The 23,264-nt window shown below is 41.3% G+C and overlaps 1 protein-coding gene across 1 annotated transcript in view; it reads right to left on the minus strand.

Moving 5' to 3' along the window:
- Positions 1–23,264, minus strand: part of SLC16A2 (solute carrier family 16 member 2) — a 132,222-nt gene that overhangs the window by 7,669 nt on the left and 101,289 nt on the right. The window contains exons 2-4 of the mRNA XM_061409690.1: positions 10,693–10,837; positions 6,514–6,964; positions 5,381–5,524 (exon numbers count right to left, since the gene is read on the minus strand). Of these exons, the coding sequence (XP_061265674.1) occupies positions 5,381–5,524; positions 6,514–6,964; positions 10,693–10,837 (740 nt within the window). The remainder of the gene's footprint in view (positions 1–5,380; positions 5,525–6,513; positions 6,965–10,692; positions 10,838–23,264) is intronic.

The raw sequence follows: 23,264 nt of genomic DNA on the forward strand, positions 1-23,264 counted from the left end.
TGATTTTTCATTGTTAGTGTATAGGAATGCAAATTATTTCTGTGTATTGATTTTGTATCCTGTGACTTTACTAAATTCACTTATTAGCTCTAGTAATTTTCTGATAGTATATTTAGGGTTTTATATCTATAGTTTCACATCATCTGTGAACAGTGAGAGTTTTACCTCTTCTTTTCCAATCTAGATTCCTTTTATTTCTTTTTCTTCTCTGATTGCGATAGCTAGGACTTCCAAAACTATGTTGAATAATAGTGGTGAGATTGGGCACCCTTGTGTTGTTCCTGATCTTATAGGGAATGCTTTCAGTTTCCTACCATTGAGAATAATGTTTGCTGTGGGTTTGTTGTATATGGCCTCCTCAGAAATGTAGATGACACCATCCTCATGGCAGAAAGTGAAGAACTAAAGAGCCTATTGATGAAAGTGAAAGAGTTAAAAAGTTGGCTTAAAACTCAACATTCAAAAAACTAAGATCATGGCATCCAGTCCCATCACTTCATGGCAAACAGATGTGGAAACAATGAAAACAGTGACAGACTTTATTTTTTCGGCTCCAAAATCACTGCAGATGGTGACTGCAGCCATGAAATTAAAAGATGTTTGATCCTTGGGAGAAAAGCTATGACCAACCTAGACAGCATATTAAAAACCAGAGACATTACTTTGCTGACAAAGGTCTGTCTAGACAAGGCTATAGTTTTTCCAGTAGTCATGTATGGATGTGAGAGTTGGACTGTGAAGAAAGCTGAGCACTGAAGAATTGATGCTTTTAAACTGTGGAGTTGGAGAAGACTCTTGAGAGTCCCTTGGACTGCAAGGAGATCAAACCAGTCAATCTTAAAGGAAATCAGTCCTGAATATTCATTGGAAGGACTGATGCTGAAGCTGAAGCTCCAATACTTTGGCCACCTGGTGCAAAGAACTGACTCATTGGAAAAGACCCCGATGCTGAGAAAGATTGACAGCAGGAGGAGAAGGGGACACAAGAGGATGAGATGGTTGGATGGCCTCACCAACTCGGTGGGCATGAGTTTGAGCAAGCTCTGGGAGTTGGTGATGGACAGGGAAGCCTGGCGTGCTGCAGTCTATGGGGTCACAAAGAGTTGGACACGACTGAGTGACTGAACTGAACTAATGTTGAGGTAGGTTTCTCCTATGTCCATTTTTAAAGAATTTTAATCATAAGTGGGTGCTGAATTTTGTTGAAAGCTTTTTCTGCACCTATTGAGATTATCATATGGCTTTTACCTTTCAATTTGTTAATATGGCATATTGCATTGATTGATTTTCATATATAGATGAATCCTTGCATCTGTGGGATAAAACTGACTTGATCATGGTGTATGATCTTTTTAATGTGTTGTTGGATTCTGTTTGCTAGAATTTTGTTGAGGATTTTTGCATCTATGTTCATCAATGATATTGGCCAGTAATTTTCTTTTTTGTGTGTGTGATGTCTTTATCTGGTTTTGGTATCAGGGTGATGGTGGCCTCATAGAATGAGTTTGGAAGTATTCCTTCCTCTGTAATTTTTCAGAAGAATTTGGAAAGAATAGGCATTAGCTCTTCTCTAAATATTGGATAGAATTCACCTGTGATGCCATCTGGCCCTGGTCTTTTGTTTTTGGGGAGAGTTTTGATCACAGTTTTGATTTCAGTGCTTGTGAGTGGCTTCCTCATAATTTCTGTTTCTTCCTGGTCAGTCTTGGAAGGTTGAATTTTTCTAAGAATCTGTCCATTTCTTCCAGGTTGTCCATTTTATGGGCAAATAGTTCATAAAACTCTTGTATGATCCTTTGTGTTTCTGTGATGTCTGTTGCAATTTCTTTTTCATTTCTAATTTTGTTGGTTTGATTAATTTCCCTTTATCCTGATGAGTCTGGCTAGTCGTTTGTCAATTTTGTATATCTTCTCAAAGAACCAGCTTTTAGTTTTATTAATCTTTACTATTGTTTCCTTCATTTCTTTTTTGTTTATTTCTGCTTTAATCTTTGATTTCTTTACTTGTACTAACTTGGGTTTTTTGGTTCTTTTTCTAGTTGTTTTAGGTGTAAAGTTAGGCCTGGCGTGCTGTGATTCATGGGGTCACAAAGAGTTGGACACGACTGAGCAACTGAACTGAACTGAACTGAGGCCTCCCTGTCCATCACCAACTCCCGGAGTTTACTCAAACTCACGTCCATCGAGTCGGTGATGCCATCCAGCCATTTCATCCTGTCGTCCCCTTTTCCTCCTGCCCCCAATCCCTCCCAGCATCAGAGTCTTTTCCAATGAGTCCACTCTTCACATGAGGTGGCCAAAGTACTGGAGTTTCAGCTTTAGCATCATTCCTTCCAAAGAACACCCAGGGCTGATCTCCTTCAGAATGGACTGGTTGGATCTCCTTGCAGTCCAAGGGACTCTCAAGAGTCTTCTCCAACACCACAGTTCAAAAGCATCAATTCTTCAGTGCTCAGTTTTCTTCACAGTCCAACTCTCACATCCATACATGACCACTGGAAAAACCATAGCCTTGACTAGATGGACCTTTGTTGGCAAAATAATGTCTCTGCTTTTGAATATGCTATCTAGGTTGGTCATAACTTTCTTTCCAAGGAGTAAGCATCTTTTAATTTCATGGCTGCAATCATCATCTGCAGTGATTTTGAAGCCCCCCAAAATAAATTCTGACACTGTTTCCACTGTTTCCCCATCTATTTGCCATGAAGTGATGGGACCAGATGCTATGATCTTAGTTTTCTGAATGTTGAGCTTTAAGCCAACTTTGTCACTCTTCTTTCACTTTCATCAAGAGGCTCTTTAGTTCTTCACTTTCTGCCATGAGGGTGGTGTCATCTGCATATCTGAGGTTATTGATATTTCTCCCGGCAATCTTGATTCCAGCTTGTGCTTCTTCCAGCCCAGCGTTTCTCATGATGTACTCTGCATATAAGTTAACTGGTGGCAATTACTATCTATTGTATCTAGCTGCCTCTTAATATCCTCCATGAGGCTTTGCCAAGGTTTGGAAATTAAAAATCCCTCTTGGAACAAAGAAACAGGTTTCAAGATTTGACCCAAAGTGAGGTTGTCCAGCAAGTTGTCACTATTTGCTTTCCAACAGACTGTCCAGGGGCTTTACACCAGACACATGTGCCTCTCTGTCAGTAGTAGGAGCCAGAAGGTCTAGTGGATGACTTTTCTGAACCTGAAGCTATGTACACTACTTTCCTCTCCCAGACCTGTACTCCTGCTCTGACCCAGGGAGAAAGGGAGGCAAATTCTTGTGAGCAGCTCAAGAGGAAGAAGTTCATTCATTGTTTCATGCCCTCAGCCTAAGACACTTACCAGCACAACGTGTTTGAACAAATCACTTTCCCTCTCTGGGCCTCAGTTCCTCAGTTTATAAAATGAGGAATTTGGGACTATGAGTTGATGAAGATATGTTTCAGCTTTAAAGTTCCAAGATTATTTTTTTAAGTGGCAAAACTGGGTCAACTAAGAGTGAGAAAAGGGAGAGAATGTTGGATAGGTAGGGGAAATGGACAGCAGAAGCACTGAGCCATAAGCCTAGTACTGTTTCTGACTGGTTATTGCCTCTTCCTCCCTTGGAACAATAGAAAACAAGAGCTGCTTGGGCTCTACCTCTCTCCTAGGGAATATGTTGAGAAATTAACTATATGGGTAGGCAAAGGCTACTTCCACTCCTCAAGATAAAGCCCTGGCCCAATGCTAACTCGGAGAAGGCAATGGCAACCCACTCCAGTGTTCTTGCCTGGAGAATCCCAGGGACGGGGGAGCCTGGTGGGCTGCCATCTATCGGGTCGCACAGAGTCGGACACGACTGAAGCGACTTAGCAGCAGAAGCAATGCTAACTTACCCTGATTTCCAGCACCCTTTGGCCACAATGGGGACATGTGGAAGAAGCTGGGAAAGCCACACATAGTCCTATACAAAAAGCCACCCAGGTAAGGTCTTGCTGATATTGGCACAGGAAATTAAATTTTCATAATTGGTTTATCTCAATCACAGGCTTTTGGTTTGACCTTGGTCAAGTCACTTATCATGTCTGGGACTTGGTTCTGCCATCCATCACTTAGGGTAAAGCAGAATATGAAAAGAATGCTACATAGGAATTCAGCTCTGCCATGACTATCTGAGTCTTTTCCTTGGTTTCTCCATCACTGTAATGAGAGGTTGGATTGGATGGACCATAATGGCGCCCCTAAGCTCTGACAAAGCAGAGTCACCAGCTCTTGCAAATCTAACACAAAGTTAAAAACAATAGGAAACCTTATTCATATCCTCATCCAAGATATATGAGGGTATTTAGGAAAACAGTTGGGGCTATCAGAAGACAGAGAAATCCCTGCTGTGTGTAGTCAGGGCCTCTTAGAAGTGCTTTCAGGACATCTCCAGTAGAGTCATAATTCAACCACCTTCCTAATGGATTCCTTATGACCCATATGTTATCTGGGGCTGCTGTTACTCCTCCATAGGGTTCCACACTTGAGTACCTTCTGGTACACTTGCTACCTCTGCTGTAGCAAGAAGCATGGGCCAGGTCAGAAAGACAATATTGTTATCCAGTAGATAAAGACAGCTTGAGCAGTAGTCTGTATTCAAGCCAGACCAGAGCCTAGTTCACACAGAAAGTGGCCTCTCAAGCATGGATACTGCCCACAATATGAGGCTACCTGTGTCACTTTGAGAAAGAATATGAGTTTGCATAGTTAAAACATTTTTTACTTCTCAAAGCCTGGTCACATCTTTATTTCTTTTGATCCTCACCTGTGAGGTGAGATAGGAAGGAAAGAATTATTCTCATTGTACAGAAGAGGAAAGTGAGACCTGGAGAGGGCAAGTGAGGTCTGGCCTTTTCTGGCACTTTTTTTGTGTCCATCAAGAGGATGGCATTTGAGAGCCAGTGTTTGATGCCAAGTAGTTCTGGAGGTATAAGAAATGATGCACTTGGGCCTAGAAGAGAGAGACATTGGGCCACAGAGTACTACAGATGCCTAAGACCCTCCAAGAAAGAGTAAGGTGCCAATGAGTTCAGTCCTCAAGGCAGGCAACATCTAATTCCTGGCTTCAGTTTCCCTCTCTCAGATGGTAAAACTTCTATAAATAAATATTTTCTTTGAAAGTGTTCTTAGAGTTTCCATTTACAGTGGCTGCTCTCACTAGATCCTTATTCCATCTTGAGGAAGGAGCAGAACAGGGATGATGACCTTCACTTGAAACCTAGGGAAACTGAGGCTTTGAGACTTTAATTGATTTCCCATGTTACATAGCAAGCTGTGTCAGATATACCCTACCATTATATCCCAAAGGCTGGAGATAACCTAGCATCATGTGGAAGGCTGTTCTGTCCACAGTAGACAGGGTGGTCACACTCACCTGCAAGTAGATCTTCTTAAGTCCAGGAATGGAGTCACTGACACGGCCTGACACAAGGCGCCCAAGGCCTGAGGTAGCCCCAATACACACCAAGAGCACCCAGGTCTGCTTGATTTCCAAGAATTCCTCTTCCACATACTTCATCTGAAAAGCATAACACCAGGCCCCCAGGATAAGAGGAAGAAGAAGATCTGACTGGTTAATTGTTGGCATACCCAGAATCCTCTGCTGCTTACTTCCCTGGAACATAACAAGAGTGATTTCTCCTGCAGCCCCCTCCCCTGTAGCCTTAGCTCCAGAACCAGCTCTCTGGTTGTTTCCAACAGCTTAAAAGGCTGCATATCCCTTGGCTCTCTGGATTTTGGGCTTCTGAGCAACAGCTCAGTGGACAGTGCGTATCTCTAAGCCTCTTCCAAGCCTTGGCAGGACAGAATACAGCTTTAACAACTGAAAAAAATCTAGGAGTTCCTTTATTGTCTCCCCATTCCCTGACCTAGAACTGAAAGCCTAGGGTAACAACAGGTCACCAAGGGAGAAGGATCCATCAGCTTCCAGGTAACACTCCAAAACTATGTTTTAAGAAACACAATGTCTGTGGAAGATAGCAGCTGGAAACAACCAACATTTCTATGATCATGTAAGTTGGGTAGATGCTGGTTAAACAAAGCTTAATAGAGTTTTTTACTGTATTTTGGGATCTTTTGGTACCTTTATAAGATTGTTACACATTATGAAGGTAGACAGATCTAGTATACATTATTTCCTAAACAAAATTACTTGACTACAAACACCAGCATTCCTTAAGACACTCTCTTAGAAAACCCTATTGTTGGTTCATCTAGGGGCAGTCTCCTGTATCTCAGTGATGCTTATCTTCTCTTGAGCATCCATCTAGATTTATCAGTAGGGGAAACCATAGGCATAGGCCTTTCCCTAAGGAACGTCCTCCATTTCCCACTGAGGTCTTCCCTCAGCCTGTGCTGTTTCCTACTCTCCAAATACCTCTTTTGTCTTTTTTCAAAGATCCTAGCTCTGCCCTTTCAATGTCCTCTGCTCCTACCCTCTGAACTTCAGGCAGATTACAGGCAGCTTTTTGGGGTCAGGTAGGGTAGACCCACCCTGGTATTTCTCACCAGGTGTACATAGGGAACGAAGTAGCCAAGGGCAGCAGCAGCGATCCCGAAGGCCCAGATGCGGTAGGTACGTTGGCGGAACACTCGCATGTTGAAGTACTTCCTGAGCTGAGCCAGAAAGCGTTGGCACAGGGTGTGGACACCTCTCTTGCTTGGGGTGTCTTGCGAGCTCGGCAGGAGGGGTCGGTAGGTGAGTGAAAGCAGCGTAAGAATAAACATAAAGGTACTCAGCACCTGGAAGGTTTGAGCGAGCTTGATCTTAGCCCCCAGTGTTTTGATGAGGAGGGGGAAGGATATGGAGAAGATGCTACTCCCAGCAGACACCACACCATTGGCCAGACCCAGACGGCGTTGGAAGTAATGGCCCAAGATGACGAGAGATGGCTGAAAGGCGAAGGAACAGCCACAACCAAAGAGAATCCCATAGGTGAAGTAACGCAGGCTTAGTGAGCTGTGGGAGAGACACCAAGAGCTATTCTCAGAGACCTGACCAGCAATTTACCTGCCCTTCTCGGCTCCCCACCCCCCACCAACCAAGATCTATATCCCCCACCCTTAACCCACAGCCCCAGTTAGTGCTGACCCTCAGAATAGACAAGAAATAGAACCTTCTGATCCCCATTTTATAGATAGGGAGACAGAGTTTCAGAGAAGTAATTTACCCAAGGTAGCATACTGGGTGCTTCCCTGGTAGCTCAGCTGGTAAAGAATCCACCTGCAATGCAGGAAACCCTGGTTTGATTCCTGGGTTGGGAAGATCCCCTGGAGAAGGGATAGGCTACCCACTCCAGTATTCTTGGGCTTCTCTGGTGGCTCAGATGGTAAAGAATCTGCTTACAATGAGGGAGACCTGGGTTTGATCCTTGGGTTGGGAAGATCCCCTGGAGGAGGGCATGGCAACCCACTTCAGTATTCTTGTGTGGAGAATCCCCATGGACAGAGGGGCCTGGTGGGCTACAGTTCATGGGGTTGCAAAGAGTTGGACATGACTGAGAGACTAAGCACAGCACAGCATAACTGGGGATGAGCAAAGCTTGGACTTGTCTCTAGGCCTGTGTGACTCTAGTTTGAATTATAGGGCCCCATCAGCACTATTCAAAAGAAAGCCACAACTATCCTATGCAAAGTCTAGATGAGGGGCTACAAGAGTAAATTAGTGGCTTAGAGAGAACAGTTTCACTGCTCATCTAGACAACATAGGTAGGGTGGTAACTAAAGCTTTATCCCAAGTAACAAGAAAATTCTGCAAGAAGCCAAGATTCTGGATGTTTGAGACCCTCCATGGTACTTTTCAGTGTCTTTCTCCATGCTCAGGGCCCTTAATATTTCAGAGAGTGGTTGGTGGTATCCTCAGAGATACTCCTTCCCCAACCATGCCCATGGTCTGGATATCCCAAAACCCTTTACTCCAGGCCCTAAATAATCTCCATAGGGATCCTAAGATAAGGAGTTCCTTTAACTTCTGAAGCCTGGCTCCTGTTCCTGGACATTATATGGACTAGTTTCCCAGAGTAGCTTGGCTACTTGGTGGGAAATGGGACCTCAAAAAAGTTATTGGCCTGTCCAAGTAGGACAAGTTCTGGCTAAAACTCTTAGGCTCTGCTTTGGCCATAAGCTTCTATAACAGAAGGCAAAGTATCAGAATGGAAAAGGCTATGGGAAGGTCAGCTTGGCTGGCCATCTGCCATCAGATGACACTGGCATAAACTAGTAAAAAAATGTGTTTTCTTTTTGATACTTCCACATATTTTGCAATACTTTTTATCTGGCCACTTAATAACATAGTGCTTCCCATGGTCAGGCAGTTCCTCTTCATGAATAGACTAGTCCTCATACTAAAGGACTGGACCTATGGCACAGAGATGAAGTGGTGCTAGCTCTCATGACTCTAAGACAATCACCGTCATCATTGCTTTCCATCTATTTGCATTCATTGGGTATGAGCAAGGGCTTTGGTTTCAAAAGGGTTGCCTCTGCTTAGAACACATAGCTAAGCCAATTGCTCCTCTTCTGTCAAATTCCTTGGGGCTTCCTTCCATTAGAATAGAGGTACCCTTTGGGATTGACCCAAGCTAGGGGCCTTGCTAAGGGAAATGCATTATGAAGGTCTGAAGGAGACATTCAGGGAGGGGGCCAGTGGGAGTAAAGCATGGGATTCTATTCAGGGAGCTGTGTAGTGGATCTATTTCTACCTGCGCCCTGAGGCAGGAGGCCCCTGAGTAGGCTTGCTAAAGCCCTGCTCAAACTTCGCCCCATCTCACACCATCCAAAGGAACTCAGAGCCCTGATTTAGACACAACAGGAGAGATGACTTGGAATTCTAGCCATAAACAGAACCATATTCCACTGGATGTGAGGCCATCCAGAAAGTTTCTTGGCTCTAAAGATGTTCTTACAGAAAGGGCAAAGGGAGTGGGGGAGGAGCTTAAGGGCTGGGGAACAGTGTGCCTAAAGAAGAATGCCAGGAGAAAGCACATATGAGCTCTTTCCCCTCCTGTAACTGAGCTCATGTGGATTGGAAAGAAAATGGGATCCGTATGTTGCTAATTTGTTTACACTTTGCTCTGCTTGGCCTTAAAAACAGGCCGCTGCTGAGTAGCACTGAGGCTGGAGCTGCTTCTGAGGCCTAACTCCTTCCCACAAGAAGCAGGCACCAGCCTGCTGAGGGCAAATGAGGCCGGCCACCAGAGGGGTCCTGAAAAGATTTGGAGCTGCAGCCCTGGGAGGGCTGAGCAGATTACAGACAGGATGTGGTTTTCCCTGCCTCTGTTCCAATTGGATAGAACCAAGCCAAGAAACTATTGCAGGCCAGACCCAAGCTCTGCTGGAGGGTAGACTGGGCAGCCAGAAATGCTCAAGTCATAAAGTGGGCTCAATCTCACAGGGCCCAGTTGTGGCAGAACACGATTATCATTCTCTGCTGTGAGTGGATCCTTAGGCCTAGAGTGCATAACTATGGTCCTCTGGGAAGCCAAGCTCAGAAAACAGGTCTCTGACAAGTTAGCCATGTCTCCAGGTCAGCATTCTCCTACACCCGGAGATTGGAAGTAGGTGGTACCATAACTTCCAAAGTGTCTTTGGCAGAAAATTATTGGAGTTCTTTTGGAAAGCCATATTCCTCAAGCTGTGGTGGAGTGTTTTGCCTTCTCCCCTCTCCTACAGATATGCTTCTGGAGAGCAGCAGAGATAAGGAGAATATGAACTTGTAACCTACTGCTTGCCAGACACTGACCGAATTCTGCCAGTGGGATCTATGGGACCAGAATTTGAGTTTACCAAGTTTAGGTCTAGTTGGATAGCTGGGTGTTGGGTCTGTATCTCAGTGAGGGATGCTGCTGAATATCCTTTCTCATGCCCAAGATGTGAATCTTTATCTGTCCCAAACTGTCCTAACATTTGTTGTTGTTTAGTCGCTAAGTCATGTCCAACTCTTTGCTACCCCATGGACTGCAGCAAACCAGGCTTCCCTGTCCTTCACTATCTCTTGGAGTTTGCTCAAACTCATGTCCATTGAGTTGGTGATGCTATCTAACCATCTCAAGAACCCACTGCCATCCTCTTTTCTTTTTGCTTTCCATCTTTCCCAGTGTCAGGGTCTTTTCATTGCCATGCAGAAATGGAAAAGGATCAGAAATGCCAAGCAGCCCTGGGCTCAGCTGACCTCTTTTTCAGCATAAGATTACCCAAGAATCCTCTAATGGTAGGTGTTCACATGGTCTTACTCTAGATTTTCATTCCTAGGAGGGCAGTTGCGGTCATGAGATGTGTGGCATATTGAAGGGAAATAGAATGGCAGAGTGGAAGACACACCTGAAAAGACCTGATCTAATTTCATGTTGTAGATATAAAAATTGAGGCCCAGAGAGGGAAATGATACTCATCAATTGTTCCATTGCCATTCAGTGGCCAAAATTGAACCTGGGCTCAGTTGTATGAATGCCCAAGCTTAAGCTTCTCTTACCACTTTGGAAATCTTGAGTCCTCTTTGGGTATATTCCCTACCAATATGTCCTTGGGGACTCTACTTAGATAAATCCCATTGAACAATAATTACTGGGAGCAAGGTATTTGAAGACCCTACATGGAAAAGGCCACAGGGGATTCTGTAATGAAAAGAGTGTCTCCATTTGAGACCCAGAAAAAAGCCAAGGGCAAATGGCCAGCAATTCCTAGCCTTACCTGGTGAAGGAGCTGGTATGGAGGCCAATGAAAGCAACAGCAGCCCCTGCAGTTGCTGTGATTCGGCAGCCCAAACGATCAGTGAATATACTCACAATGGGAGAACAGAAGAAGATCATTCCCATTGACAGGGCTCCTACCCATGCTGCAGAGAAAAGAAGCACAAAGACATCTTAGTTTAATGTGGTACCTGGTGGTGCATCTGGTATGTCAGTTCTTCTCTGACCTTTCACAGGGGGCATTGTGTTGGCCTGCACTGCCAGCCTGTTAGTCCCTAATGGCCAGAGAGGTTAGGCAATTTTCAAAGTTCCTGTAACAAGGCAATGTGAGAACCAGGGGTCTAGTTCATAAGCATACCCAGAACTTCAAAGCTGGGGCAAGAGGCCTTTAAAGATCAAGTCTGTGGTAGAGATGTCTAGCTAGCTACCACACAGCTGCACTACATTTCTTAGCCTGTTTCCTGTGGCTATTTGGTATGACCATGTTACAGAATTCTGACCAATAGAATGTGGGTAAAAAGGACACATACCACTTCTGGGTTTGGACCATAAAAAGACTCCCATGATGTTTCTGCTTTCTTGGGGGCCATAATGGCAGTGACCTTGGATGCCATGTATTAAGACTGGAAGAACTGCCATCAGTTCTGTCTGGGACCCTGAATGAAGTAGAGTTCCTCCTTTCTCTCCAGTCTGGAACCCTTGCCCTGAATGTTACCTAAGAATTAAACTTCTTTTCCTTTAAGCTACTGAATTTTCGAGGGCTATTTGTTATAGCAGTTAAATAAACACAAACTAAGACAAAGAGATTCCTCTACTACCATTTTATTGATAAAGAAACAAGTCTAGAAATGTGAAGGGACTTGCCAAATATCACATAGCAAGTTAAGTGGCAGAGCTGGGCCTCAGACCTAACTCTCCTTATTTCTACTCCAATGTTCATTGTATTATATCTCTAATTAGGATTAATGAAGCTCCCATCATTGGAAGTGTGTAAGAGGCTAGATATAAAACAGGGGATTCAACCACTGGTGTCAGATTTGGACTAGCCAGCATTTCAGGCTTCCTTCCAGGGATACTAAGCCAGATTTATAGCCTTAGGCACTAGGCTACTTGGTTTCAGTGCCAAGGAACATGAAAGTTAATTAAGCCTTTAGAAGCTTAGGTAAGATTTGTCTTGGTCACTGGAACAGTCCTATGAAAATGCTAAGACTAAGGAGTAAGAAAGGCCACAGACAAAGGCCTCCTGGAATTGACACAGGGCAGGTTCAGGAGTCACACAAAGATTTATAAGGACACTGTACAAGAGAGTCATATAACCCTCCTGCTGAAATTCTTCATCAGAGCCCATGTTTGGCAAATCCCTGGGATGACCCAGAGGGATGGTATGGGGAGGGAGGTGGGAGAGAGGTTCAGGATGGGGAACACATGTACACCCGTGGCGGAATCATGTCAATGTATGGCAAAACCAATACAATATTGTAATTAGCCTCCAATTAAAATAAATAAATTTATATCTAAAAAGTAAAAAAAAAAAAAAGAAAAGAAGAGTTTACTCTGTTTATAAAGGCTCTTAAGTGCTTGTAACAATCCTCAACAGGGAGGAAGAGATTTGCCCTTTTACTTAGATTCTTGCTCAGCCATCAGAAAGAAAGCCCAAGCTTTTTTTGTTTGAAGGCTGTTACCAAGTTTCATTGTGAGCCTCTCTTTTCTAGGCTAAATAATCTTAGTTTCCCTAACTTTTCTTCTTAGCTTTAATTCCTAATTCTGTAATTCCTTTGAGAGCTCTCCTCTGAGTATGTTCCAAGTCTTCATCATCATCAAAGAGTATTCACTGAGTGTCACCCGAACAGTGAGCCAGGCCAGCTTCTGGCTCTCTTGGATTGTGCAGCCCCAGAAGGGCCAGAGGAGTACAATCTGAGGTTAGACAAGTCTACTGTCTGTGTCTCTTACCTCAGTACCTAATAGGTTGTTCAGATCTCCACTGGGAATCTTTATTTTGCTAGGGGTGCCATCTTAAGTCTTAGTGGCTGGCTCCAAAAGCACTGGACTGAGACAGCAGGAGACCTGAACTCTCATCAAAGTTTTACCTTACACCTTTCAGTTTCACCTCTTATCAGCTATGGGACCTTGAGCAAGTCACACAGCACTCCTCTAATCCTCAGTCTTCTCATTTATAAAATGGGGATTGAAATTCTCCACATGCCTTCTTTAAAGTTTTTTTTAATGTAATGATTATCAAATGTGATCATATGTATGAGAGCTTTGTAGATATCAATAATCACACCATATATAAAAATTAATACAAATGGATCAAGTAAAACAACATTTTTAGAAGCGAGTATAGGGGAAAATCTTTCTAGCCTTTAGTTAGGCAAAGATTTCATAATTACCAAAAGTATGATCCATTAAAAAATCAACACTAGACTTCATCAAGATGTAAAACTTCTGCTCTTTGAAAAATACTGTTATGAACATGAAAGGGCAAGCCACAGACTGAGAAAAATATCTATGACACACTTGTCTTATAAAAGTCTGGTATCCAGAGTACAAGTGTGAGTTGACACTCATAACTCAGTAAGAAGACAGCAAACAATCCAGTTTAAAATATGGGCAAAAGATTTGAACAGACATTTTACACACACACAAATGCATGACATGAATAGCAATTGAGTACATGAAAAGATGCTCAATATTATTAATCATTCAAGAAATGCATGTTAAAACCAATACCCCTGTATAACCACTAAAAAAGCTTTAAAAAAAAAAAATGACAATACCTAGTACTGGTGAGGATGTAGAGGAACTGGAAATCTCATACAATGCTGATGGGAATGTAAAAATGGTATACCTGCTTTGGAAAACAGTTTGGCAGCTTCTTAAAAGTTAAACATACAATTACCCTATTATCCTGAAATCAGTCTCTTGGGTACTTAGCCAAGATAAAAAAAAATTATATTCATAAAAAAACCTGTACCTAGATGTTTTTGAAGATTTTTCATAACTGCCAAAATGTGTCAATAACTCAAAATGTATTTCAACTGATGAATGGATAAATAAGTGAATATACATTAATATAGTGGAATACAACTCTGCAATAAACAGTAATAAACTACTGATACATGAAATGACTAGAACAATTATCAAAGGCATTATGCTAAGTGAAAAGAAGCCAGACACAAATGATTCCATTTATATGTAATTCCAAAAAAGGCAAAACTGTGTAGTCAAACAGATCAGTGAATGCCAGGAGGAAGGGTGAGGGGAAATGACTCATTATAGAGGAGTATGGGGGAACTTTTTGGGGTAATGAAATGGAGTGATGAAATGTTATATATCTTGACTGTAAGTGGTGGTATTCTTTTGTCAAAATTCATAGAATTGAGCATATAAAAAGAGTGACTATTACCATATGTAAATCATACCTCAATAAATCTGTTATAGAAAAAAGAGAAGAGCAAAAGGGGCAGAGAAGCAAGAAGTGTGAGTGGGTGATCTCATTTATGATATATGTATTTTTAATCTGGCCAGATTTAAAAAAAAATAGTTCAAATGTATTGAACAAAAACGAAAAATTAGTTAAATTTGGTAAATTATCTTACTGATATTTTATCAACTACAACTCACCATTATCTGGCCCTTCTGAAAATATCTAAAATACAATGAAAACTGATGATGATTGGGCTTTAAAGTATCTTTTGCACAGCCAAAGAAAGTTTAAATTACATTGGATATAGCTTTTTATGTTAATGACATATATTCATCATTATGATATCATATAGAATATTTTCACTGCTGTAAAAACTCATGCTCTGCCTATTCATCCCTATTCCCCTCCAAACCTCTGGCAAACACTAATCTTTTTACTGTCTTCATAGTGTTGCCTTTTCCAGAATGTTATATAATTGGAATCATATAGTAAATAGTCTCTTCAGATTGGCTTCTTTTACTTTCATACATTTAAATTTCCCCTATACCAAAACCTGACAAAGATGCCACAAAAAAGAAAACTACAGGCCAATATCACTGATGAACATAGATTCAAAAATCCTTAACAAAATTCTAGCAAACAGAATCCAACAACTTTTAAAAAGATCATACATCATGACCAAGTGGGCTTTATCCCAGGGATGCGAGGATTCTTCAATATCCACAAATCAATCAACATAATATGCCACATTAACAAATTGAAAAATAAAAACCATATGATTATCTCAATAGATGAAGAGAAAGCCTTCGACAAAATTCAACATCCATTTATGATTAAAAAAAAAAAAACCCTCAAGAAATCAGGAATAGAAGGAACATTCCTCAACACAATACAAGCTATATATGATAAACCCACAGCAAATATTATCCTCAATGGTGAAAAATTGAAAGCATTTCCCCTAAAGTCAGGAATAAGACAAAGGTGGCCACTCTCACCATTACTATTCAACATAGTTTTGGCAGTTTTGGCCACAGCAATCAGAGCAGAAAAAGAAATAAAAGGAATCCAGATTGGCAAAGAAGAAGTAAAACTCTCATTGTTTGCAGATGACATGATCCTCTACATAGAAAACCCTAAAGACTCCACCAGAAAATTACTAGAGCTAATCAATGAATATAGTAAATTTGCAGCATATAAAATCAACACACAGAAATCCCTTGCATTCCTATACACCAACAATGAGAAAACAGAAAGATAAATTAAGGAAACAATTCCATTTACCATTGCAATGAAAAGAATAAAATACTTAGGAATATATCTACCTAAAGAAACAAAAGACCTATATATAGAAAACTATAAAACACAGGTGAAAGAAATCAAAGAGGACACAAGTAGATGGAGAAATATACCATGTTCATGGATCAGAAGAATCAATATAGTGAAAATGAGTATACTACCCAAAGCAATCTATAGATTCAATGCAATCCCTACCAAGCTACCAATGGTATTTTTCACAGAACTAGAACAATTAATTTCACAATTTGTATGGAGATACAAAAAAACCTCAAATATCCAAAGCAATCTTGAGAAAGAAGAATGGAACTGGAGGAAACAACCTGCTTGACTTCAGGCTCTACTACAAATCCACAGTCATCAAGACAGTATAGTACTGATACAAAGAAATATAGATCAATGGAACAAAATAGAAAGCCCAGAGATAAATTGATGCACCTATGGACACCTTATCTTTGACAAAGGAGGCAAGAATATACAATGGAGAAAAGACAATGTCTTTAACAAGTGGTGCTGGGAAAACTGGTCAACCACTTGTAAAAGAATGAAACTAGAACACTTTCTAACACCATACACAAAAATTAACTCAAAATGGATTAAAGATCTAAATGCAAGACCAGAAACTATAAAACTCCTAGAGGAACACATAGGCAAAACACTCTCTGACATAAATCACAGCAGGATCCTCTATGAACCACCTCCCAGAATATTGGAAATAAAAGCAAAAATAAATAAATGGGACCTAATTAAACTTAAAAGCTTTTGCACAACAAAGAAAATTATAAGCAAGGTGGAAAAAAAAAAAAACCTTCAGAATGGGAAAAAATAATAGCAAACGAAGCAGCTGACAAAGAATTAATCTCAAAAATATACATGCAACTCCTGCAGCTCAATTCCAGGAAAATAAATGACCCAATCAAAAAATGGGCCAAAGAACTAAACAGAAATTTCTCCAAAGAAGACATACAGATGGCTAACAAACACATGAAAAGATGCTCAACATCACTCATTATCAGAGAAATGCAAATCAAAACCACAATGAGGTACCATTTTATGCCAGTCAGAATGGCTGCTATCCAAAAGTCTACAAGCAATAAATGCTGGAGAGGGTGTGAAGAAAAGGGAACCCTCTTACACTGTTGGTGGGAATGCAAACTATTACAGCCACTATGGAGAACAGTGTGGAGATTCCTTTAAAAACTGGAAATAGAACTGCCATATGACCCAGCAATCCCACTGCTGGGCATACACACCGAGGAAACCAGAATTGAAAGAGACATGTGTACCCCAATGTTCATCACAGAACTGTTTATAATAGCCAGGACATGGAAGCAACCTAGATGTCCATCAGCAGATGAATGGATAAGAAAGCTGTGGTACATATACACAATGGAGTATTCCTCAGCCGTTAAAAAGAATACATTTGAATCAGTCCTAATGAGGTGGATGAAACTGGAACCTATTATACAGAGTGAAGTAAGCCAGTAAGAAAAACACCAATACAGTATAATAATGCATATATATGGAATTTAGAAAGATGGTAATGATAGCCTTGTATGAGAGACAGAAAAGAGACACAGATGTATAGAACAGTCTTTTGGACTGTGTAGGAGAGGGCGAGGCTGATATGGTTTGGGAGAATGGCATTGAAACATGTATATTATCATATGTGAAATGAATCACCAGTCCAGTTTCGATGCATGATACAGGGTACTCGGGGCTGGTGCACTGGGATGACCTAGAGGGATGCTATGGGGAGGGAGGTGGGAGGGGGGTTCAGGATGGGGAACACGTGTACACCCGTGGTGGATTCATGTCGACGTATGGCAAAACCACTACAATATTGTAAAGTAATTAGCCTCCAATTAAAATAAATAAATTTATATTAAAATAAATAAATAAATTTCCCCCATGTATTTTCATGACTTGAAAGATTTTTTTCATCACTGAATAATATTTCTTTGTCTAGATGTACCACAGTTTATTTATTAACTCACTCCCTGAAGGAATCTTGGTTGCTTCTACATTTTGGCAAATTATGAATATAGCTGCTATAAATAGATGTGTATAAATTTTTGTGTTGATGTATGTTCTTGACTCATTTGGTTAAACACTAAGGAGCATGCTAAATTGTATGTTTAGATTTGGAAGAAATTGCCAAGCTTTCTTCCAAAGTGGCTGTACTATTTTGCATTCCCAAAAACAATGAGTGAGAGTTCTTGTTGCTCTACATCCTTACCAGCATTTGGTGGTGTCAGTGTCCTAGATTTTGGTCATTCTGATAGATATGTAGTGGCATCTCATTGCTTTCATTTGTATTTTCTTTTTTTAATATAAATTTATTTATTTTAATTGGAGGCTAATTACTTTACAATATTGTGTTGGTTTTGCCATACATCAACATGAATCCACCACGAGTGTACACGTGTTCCCCATCCTGAACCCCCTCCCACGTCCCTTCCCATACCATCCCTCTGGGTCATCCCAGTACACCAGGCCCAAGCATCATGTATCATGCATCGAACCTGGACTGGCGATTCGTTTCAGATATGATATTATACATGTTTCAATGCCATTCTCCCAAATCATCCCACCCTCGCCCTCTCCCACAGAGTCCATTTTCTTGATGACATATAGCATTGAGTATCTTTTAATATGTTTATTTGTCATCTATATATTTTCTTTGATGAGCTGTCTGTTAACGTCTTTGGGCCATTTTTTTTTTTTTTTTAACTGGGTTGATCATTTTCTCATTGCTGAGTCTCAGGAGGTCTTTGTACATTTTGGATAACAGTCCTTTATCAGATATGTCTTTTGCAAATATTTTCTCTCCGTCTGTGGCTTAGCTTCTCATTCTCTTGACATTGTCTTTTGCAGAGCAGAAGTTTTAAATTTTGATGAAGTCTGGTTATTTCTTTCATGGATTACGACTTGGTCTTGAACCTAAAAAGCTGTAATCAAACCCATGGTCATCGAAGTTTACCCTAAGTTATTTTCTAGGAGTTTTAGAGTTTTGTGCTTTATATTTAAGGGCTTCCCTAGTGGCTCTGATGGTAAAGAATCTGCCTGCAATGTCTCCTGGAGAAGGGAATGGCTACCCACTCCAGTATTCTTGCCTGGAGAATTCCATGGACAGAGGAGCCTGGCAGGCTATAGTCCATGGGATTGCAAAGAGTCAGACATGACTGAGCAACTAACACTTTCACTTTCAAAGAACTAAACACTTAGTGTTTATACTATAATAGTATTTCATGAAAGATATAAATTGAGTCATATAATCTGTGACTTTTTGAAACTGGCTTTTTCACCCAGCATGATTCCCTGGAGATATATATTTGAAGTTACTTGTAGACAGCTTATGGTTGGGGTATTTTTTTTCCTGCCAATCTCTGTTTTTTATTTAATGTATTTAGACCATTTGCAAGGACAATCATTGATTTGTGAGAGTTGGACCATAAGGAAGGTTGAGTGATGAAGAATTGATGCTTTTGAATTGTGGTGCTGGAGAAGACTCTTGAGAGTCCCTTGGACTGCAATATCAAACCAGTCAATCCTAAAGGAAATCAACCCTGAATACTCATTGGAAGGACTGATGCTGAAGCTGAAGCTCCAATACTTTGGCCATCTGATGTGAAGAGCCAACTCACTGGAAAAGACCCTGATGCTGGGAAAGACTGAAGACAAAAGGAGAAGCGGGCAGCAGAGGATGAGATGGCTAGAAACATTACTGACTCAATGGACATGAATTTGAGCAAAGTCTAGGAGAGAGTGGAGGACAGAGGAACCTGATGTGACAGAGTTCATGAGGTTGCAGAGAGTTCTTTCTTCCTTCTTGATGATCCAAGATTCCATTTTCTATTGTTTCCTTTCTGTTTGGAGAAATTCCTTTGGCCATTCTTTAAAGGTAGGTCTGCTGGTGGCCATTCCTTAAAGGTAGGTCTGCTGGTGACAAATTCTCTTGGTATTCATTCGTTTGAAAATGCCTAGATTTCCTCCTCCTTTCCTGAAGCACAGTTCGACTGGATATGCAATTCCGAGTTGACAGTTTTTTCTTTTAGAGCTTGAAAAATGTTTTATCACTTCTTACTTCTGCCCTCTGTGTTTTGTTTTGTTTATGAGAAATCCACTATCATTTGATGGCTTTTCCCTTAATTAGGGTATCACTTCTCTCTCAATATTTTCAAAATTAGTGTGTGTTTATATTTCAGAACTTTGACTCTGATGTGTTTTGGCATAGATTTCTTTGAGTTCATCCTCTTTGTAGTTCATTAGCTTCTTAATACTGTAGGTTTGTCTTTTGTCAAATTTGGGAGATTTTCAGCCATTATTTCTCTGAGTAATTTTTCAGCTGCACCTTCTTTCTCCTCTCCATCCAGCACTCTTATGATGACAGGAACATTACATCTTTTGTTATAGGACCACAGTTCTCTGATGCTCTGTTCATTTTTTAAAAATTTATTTCCCCCTCTTGTTCACATTAGATTATTTTTATTGTTCTATCTTCAAGTTTACTCATTCTTTCCTCTGCCCTCTCCATTATTTAATGGAACTCATCCAGTGAAATTTTTTAAATTATCATTATTTCAGTTCTATGTTTTAGTTCTAAAATTTCCATTGTTTCTTCTTTATATTCTCTATTTAGTTGCTGAGACTTAGTATTGTTTCACTCATCTCAAGTATGATTGTAATTGCTTATTAAAGCATTTTAATAGTGGGTGCTTTAAAATGCTTGTCATGAACAAAATTTATATTTAAAATGCTTGTCAAATAATTTCAACATCTGTGTTGGTGGCAGTTAATTTTCTTTTCTCATTGAAGTTGAGATTTTCTTAATCTTTGGTGTGACAAGTGGTTTATCTGTTGTACCTTGGGCATTTTGAATATCATAAGGCTTCGTGTCTTACTTAAACCTTGTGTTTTAGTAGGCCTACTATGACAGTGTGCCAGCAAGGTATCTCCTCATTATTTCTAGATAGGGTGGAAGAGATGGGGATGGAAGTCCAGGTTCCCCGCTTAGCCTCCATGGATACCATGGGGAGGATAGGTGCATTGTTATGGTGAGCAGGGGTTGGTGTTCAAGATCCCCACTTGTCTTCCTCTGATACTTAACTGGTTGTGAGAGGTAAGAGTCTTTTCTTATTATTTTCCATGTTGCTTCAACGGATCGTATACTGAGTGATGCTAAATGTCCTAGTTTCCTACTTGGCATTCACTGACACCATCTTTGTACCTCTTCAGAAATGGGGGGAGAACTGGAGGTTACAGTCTAGCAAGGGTGAATGTCCAGTCTCCCTGCATGGTCTCCACTGACACAGTGTTTTAGGAATAGGCCTTGTTGCCACTAAGAGGGAATGAAATTTCTGGCTCCCTACTCAGTTTTCTCTAATACTACCTTGGAATGGTAGAGGGACAGATTAGGGCACCTTGTTACAACTGGGTGACTTTATAAGTCGAGTTTCCTTATTAGGCCTTTTTGGTAAAGGTCAGAAGAGACACATTTTTCCCCATGGTGTTTGGTTGGAGTAGAGTGGCTATTGTCTAAAACTTTTCTGTCTTGCTAGGCTGCTCCTTTCTTGGTCTTTTGGTTAGAGAAATCAGGCTTTTCTTGGTGCTCATTTTATCTATCCGTATTGGCATTTCCCAGTTGTAAGTTTCCTCAGCTCCCTGTAAAAGATATATGAGGCAAAAAAAACCAAAACCAAAAACAAAACACAGTTAATTCACCACTGTGTTGTTCCTTGAGTCTTGAGATACTTAGTCCATCAGCTTTCTTCTCTTTACCTTTCAGTCTTCTTATATGTGTTTTATATTTAATGGCCAGTGCTTTTAGCCACACTTCATGGGAGGTATAATAGGGAAAATTACTTTGATATAGCTTTTGATGCTAAACGTACATTTTAAAATGAAGCTATTCATCTGTTTAACAGTTATTTAACATCCTCTCTGGCCCAAACACATAGCTATCCTACAGCACTGAGGGTGCTAAATAAGTGACATATGGTCTTTGTGGTCAAGGATCTCACAGTAGAATAGGGGATACTTTTTACATAGAGCATTCCCTGGGTCAGGAAAAATCCCTGGAGGAGGAAATGGCAGCCCACTCTAGTATTCTTTTCAGGAAAATCCCATGGACAGAAGAGCCTGCTGGGCTACAGTTCATGGGGTTGCAAAGAGTCACATATGACTGTGCACCCACGCATGCACAAAAATGTATAAAGCACATGGTTTAAGACCAGAATAAAATTTTTATTTGAAGATTTTCAGAGAGGTCAGACATTCTAAGTGAAAAGAAAAGTTGCTAGATTAAGGATGTATGTGTATGTGCCCAGTCACTCAGTCATGTCCAACTCTTTGTGACCACATGGACTGTAGCCTGCCAGGCTCCTCTGTCCATGGGATTTCCCAGGCAAAAATCCCGGAGTGGGTTGCCATTTCTTACTCCAGGGGATCCTCCTGATCCAGAGACTGAACCTGTGTCTCCTGCATTGGCGGTTGAGTTCTTTACCACTGAGTTGCCAGGGAAGCCCCTCAACTTCTAGTGTGTGTGTACATGCTAAGTTGCTTCAGTCGTGTCCGACTCTTTGAGACCCTGTGGATGGTAGCCCACCAGGCTCCTCTGTCTATGGGATTCTCCAGGCATGAATACTAGAATAGGTTGCCATGCCCTCTTCCAGCAGATCTTCCTGACACAGGGATCGAACCCACACCTCATTATGTTTCCTGCATTGGTAGGCAGGTTATTTACCACTAGCACCACCTAGGAAGCCACCAATTTCTAGTACCAATTCTAAAAAAGTGCATACATATGCTCACCATAGTTCTAAAAAATGTGAAATCCTTGTATTACCAATAGATGCAGGGAACTTCACATTGCATTCTTGAAGAGGCAGAATTCCATTTGCAAGAGGGCCATCTAGTCCTTCTGCCTTGAATGGAACAGCTCCCTCCCTGCCCTCATGGTTCAGAGTACAGGGACCACAGGATGGGCTTTCTGAGCCACACACAGCACATGGTGAATCCTCAGTACACGGTTGGCTTGCCATGAAGGAAAGAAACATCACACACACACAGCCCAAGCACCCAATGAGGAGGGGCAGGGCAGCAGAGAACAAGAATGTGGCTAACTGGAGAGAAATGAAACAGAGCAGAACTGCAGGATCACCTGCTCAGCTCCCGAAGGCATGATAGGACAAGCCATGACAGGAGGGTCAGACTGGTCCTTAGGGGCAGGGGAAGAACCATCCCAGTGGCCTGGAGATGACAAATCTTTTCCTTGGCTAAGAACATATGAGTCAGGGGCTCAAGCATCCCAAGGATGTTCAAGGCTGGACAAGGTCCTTCTTATCCCCTTGGGGCACCTACTGAGAGCCAACAGGACAAGAAGGCCACCTGAAAACCAGGCTGACAGTGCTCACCCCATTGCCACATAGCTGGGTCTCCTTTCCTCCTCAGAACAGTCTATCCTAAGCCCTCATGCCCCAAGTAATTCAACCAAAGAAGCAGTCCTGGTAGGGAGCAATGGCCCCAGGAGAAAACCCAGCTTGTGCCAGCCCCAGGATGCACTAATGACTATGCCCATTCCAAAATCTGAAAGATGATGCTGTGAAAGTGCTGCACTCAGTATGCCAGCAAATTTGGAAAACTCAGCAGTGGCCACAGGACTGGAAAAGGTCAGTTTTCATTCCAATCCCAAAGAAAGGCAATGCCAAAGAATGCTCAAACTACTGCACAATTGCACTCATCTCACATGCTAGTAAAGTAATGCTTAAAATTCTCCAAGCCAGGCTTCAGCTATATGTGAACCGTGAACTTCCTGATGTTCAAGCTGGTTTTAGAAAAGGCAGAGGAACCAG

Source organism: Bos javanicus, chromosome X, assembly GCF_032452875.1.
Source record: "Bos javanicus breed banteng chromosome X, ARS-OSU_banteng_1.0, whole genome shotgun sequence".
In the NCBI taxonomy this organism is placed as follows: Eukaryota; Metazoa; Chordata; class Mammalia; order Artiodactyla; family Bovidae; genus Bos; species Bos javanicus.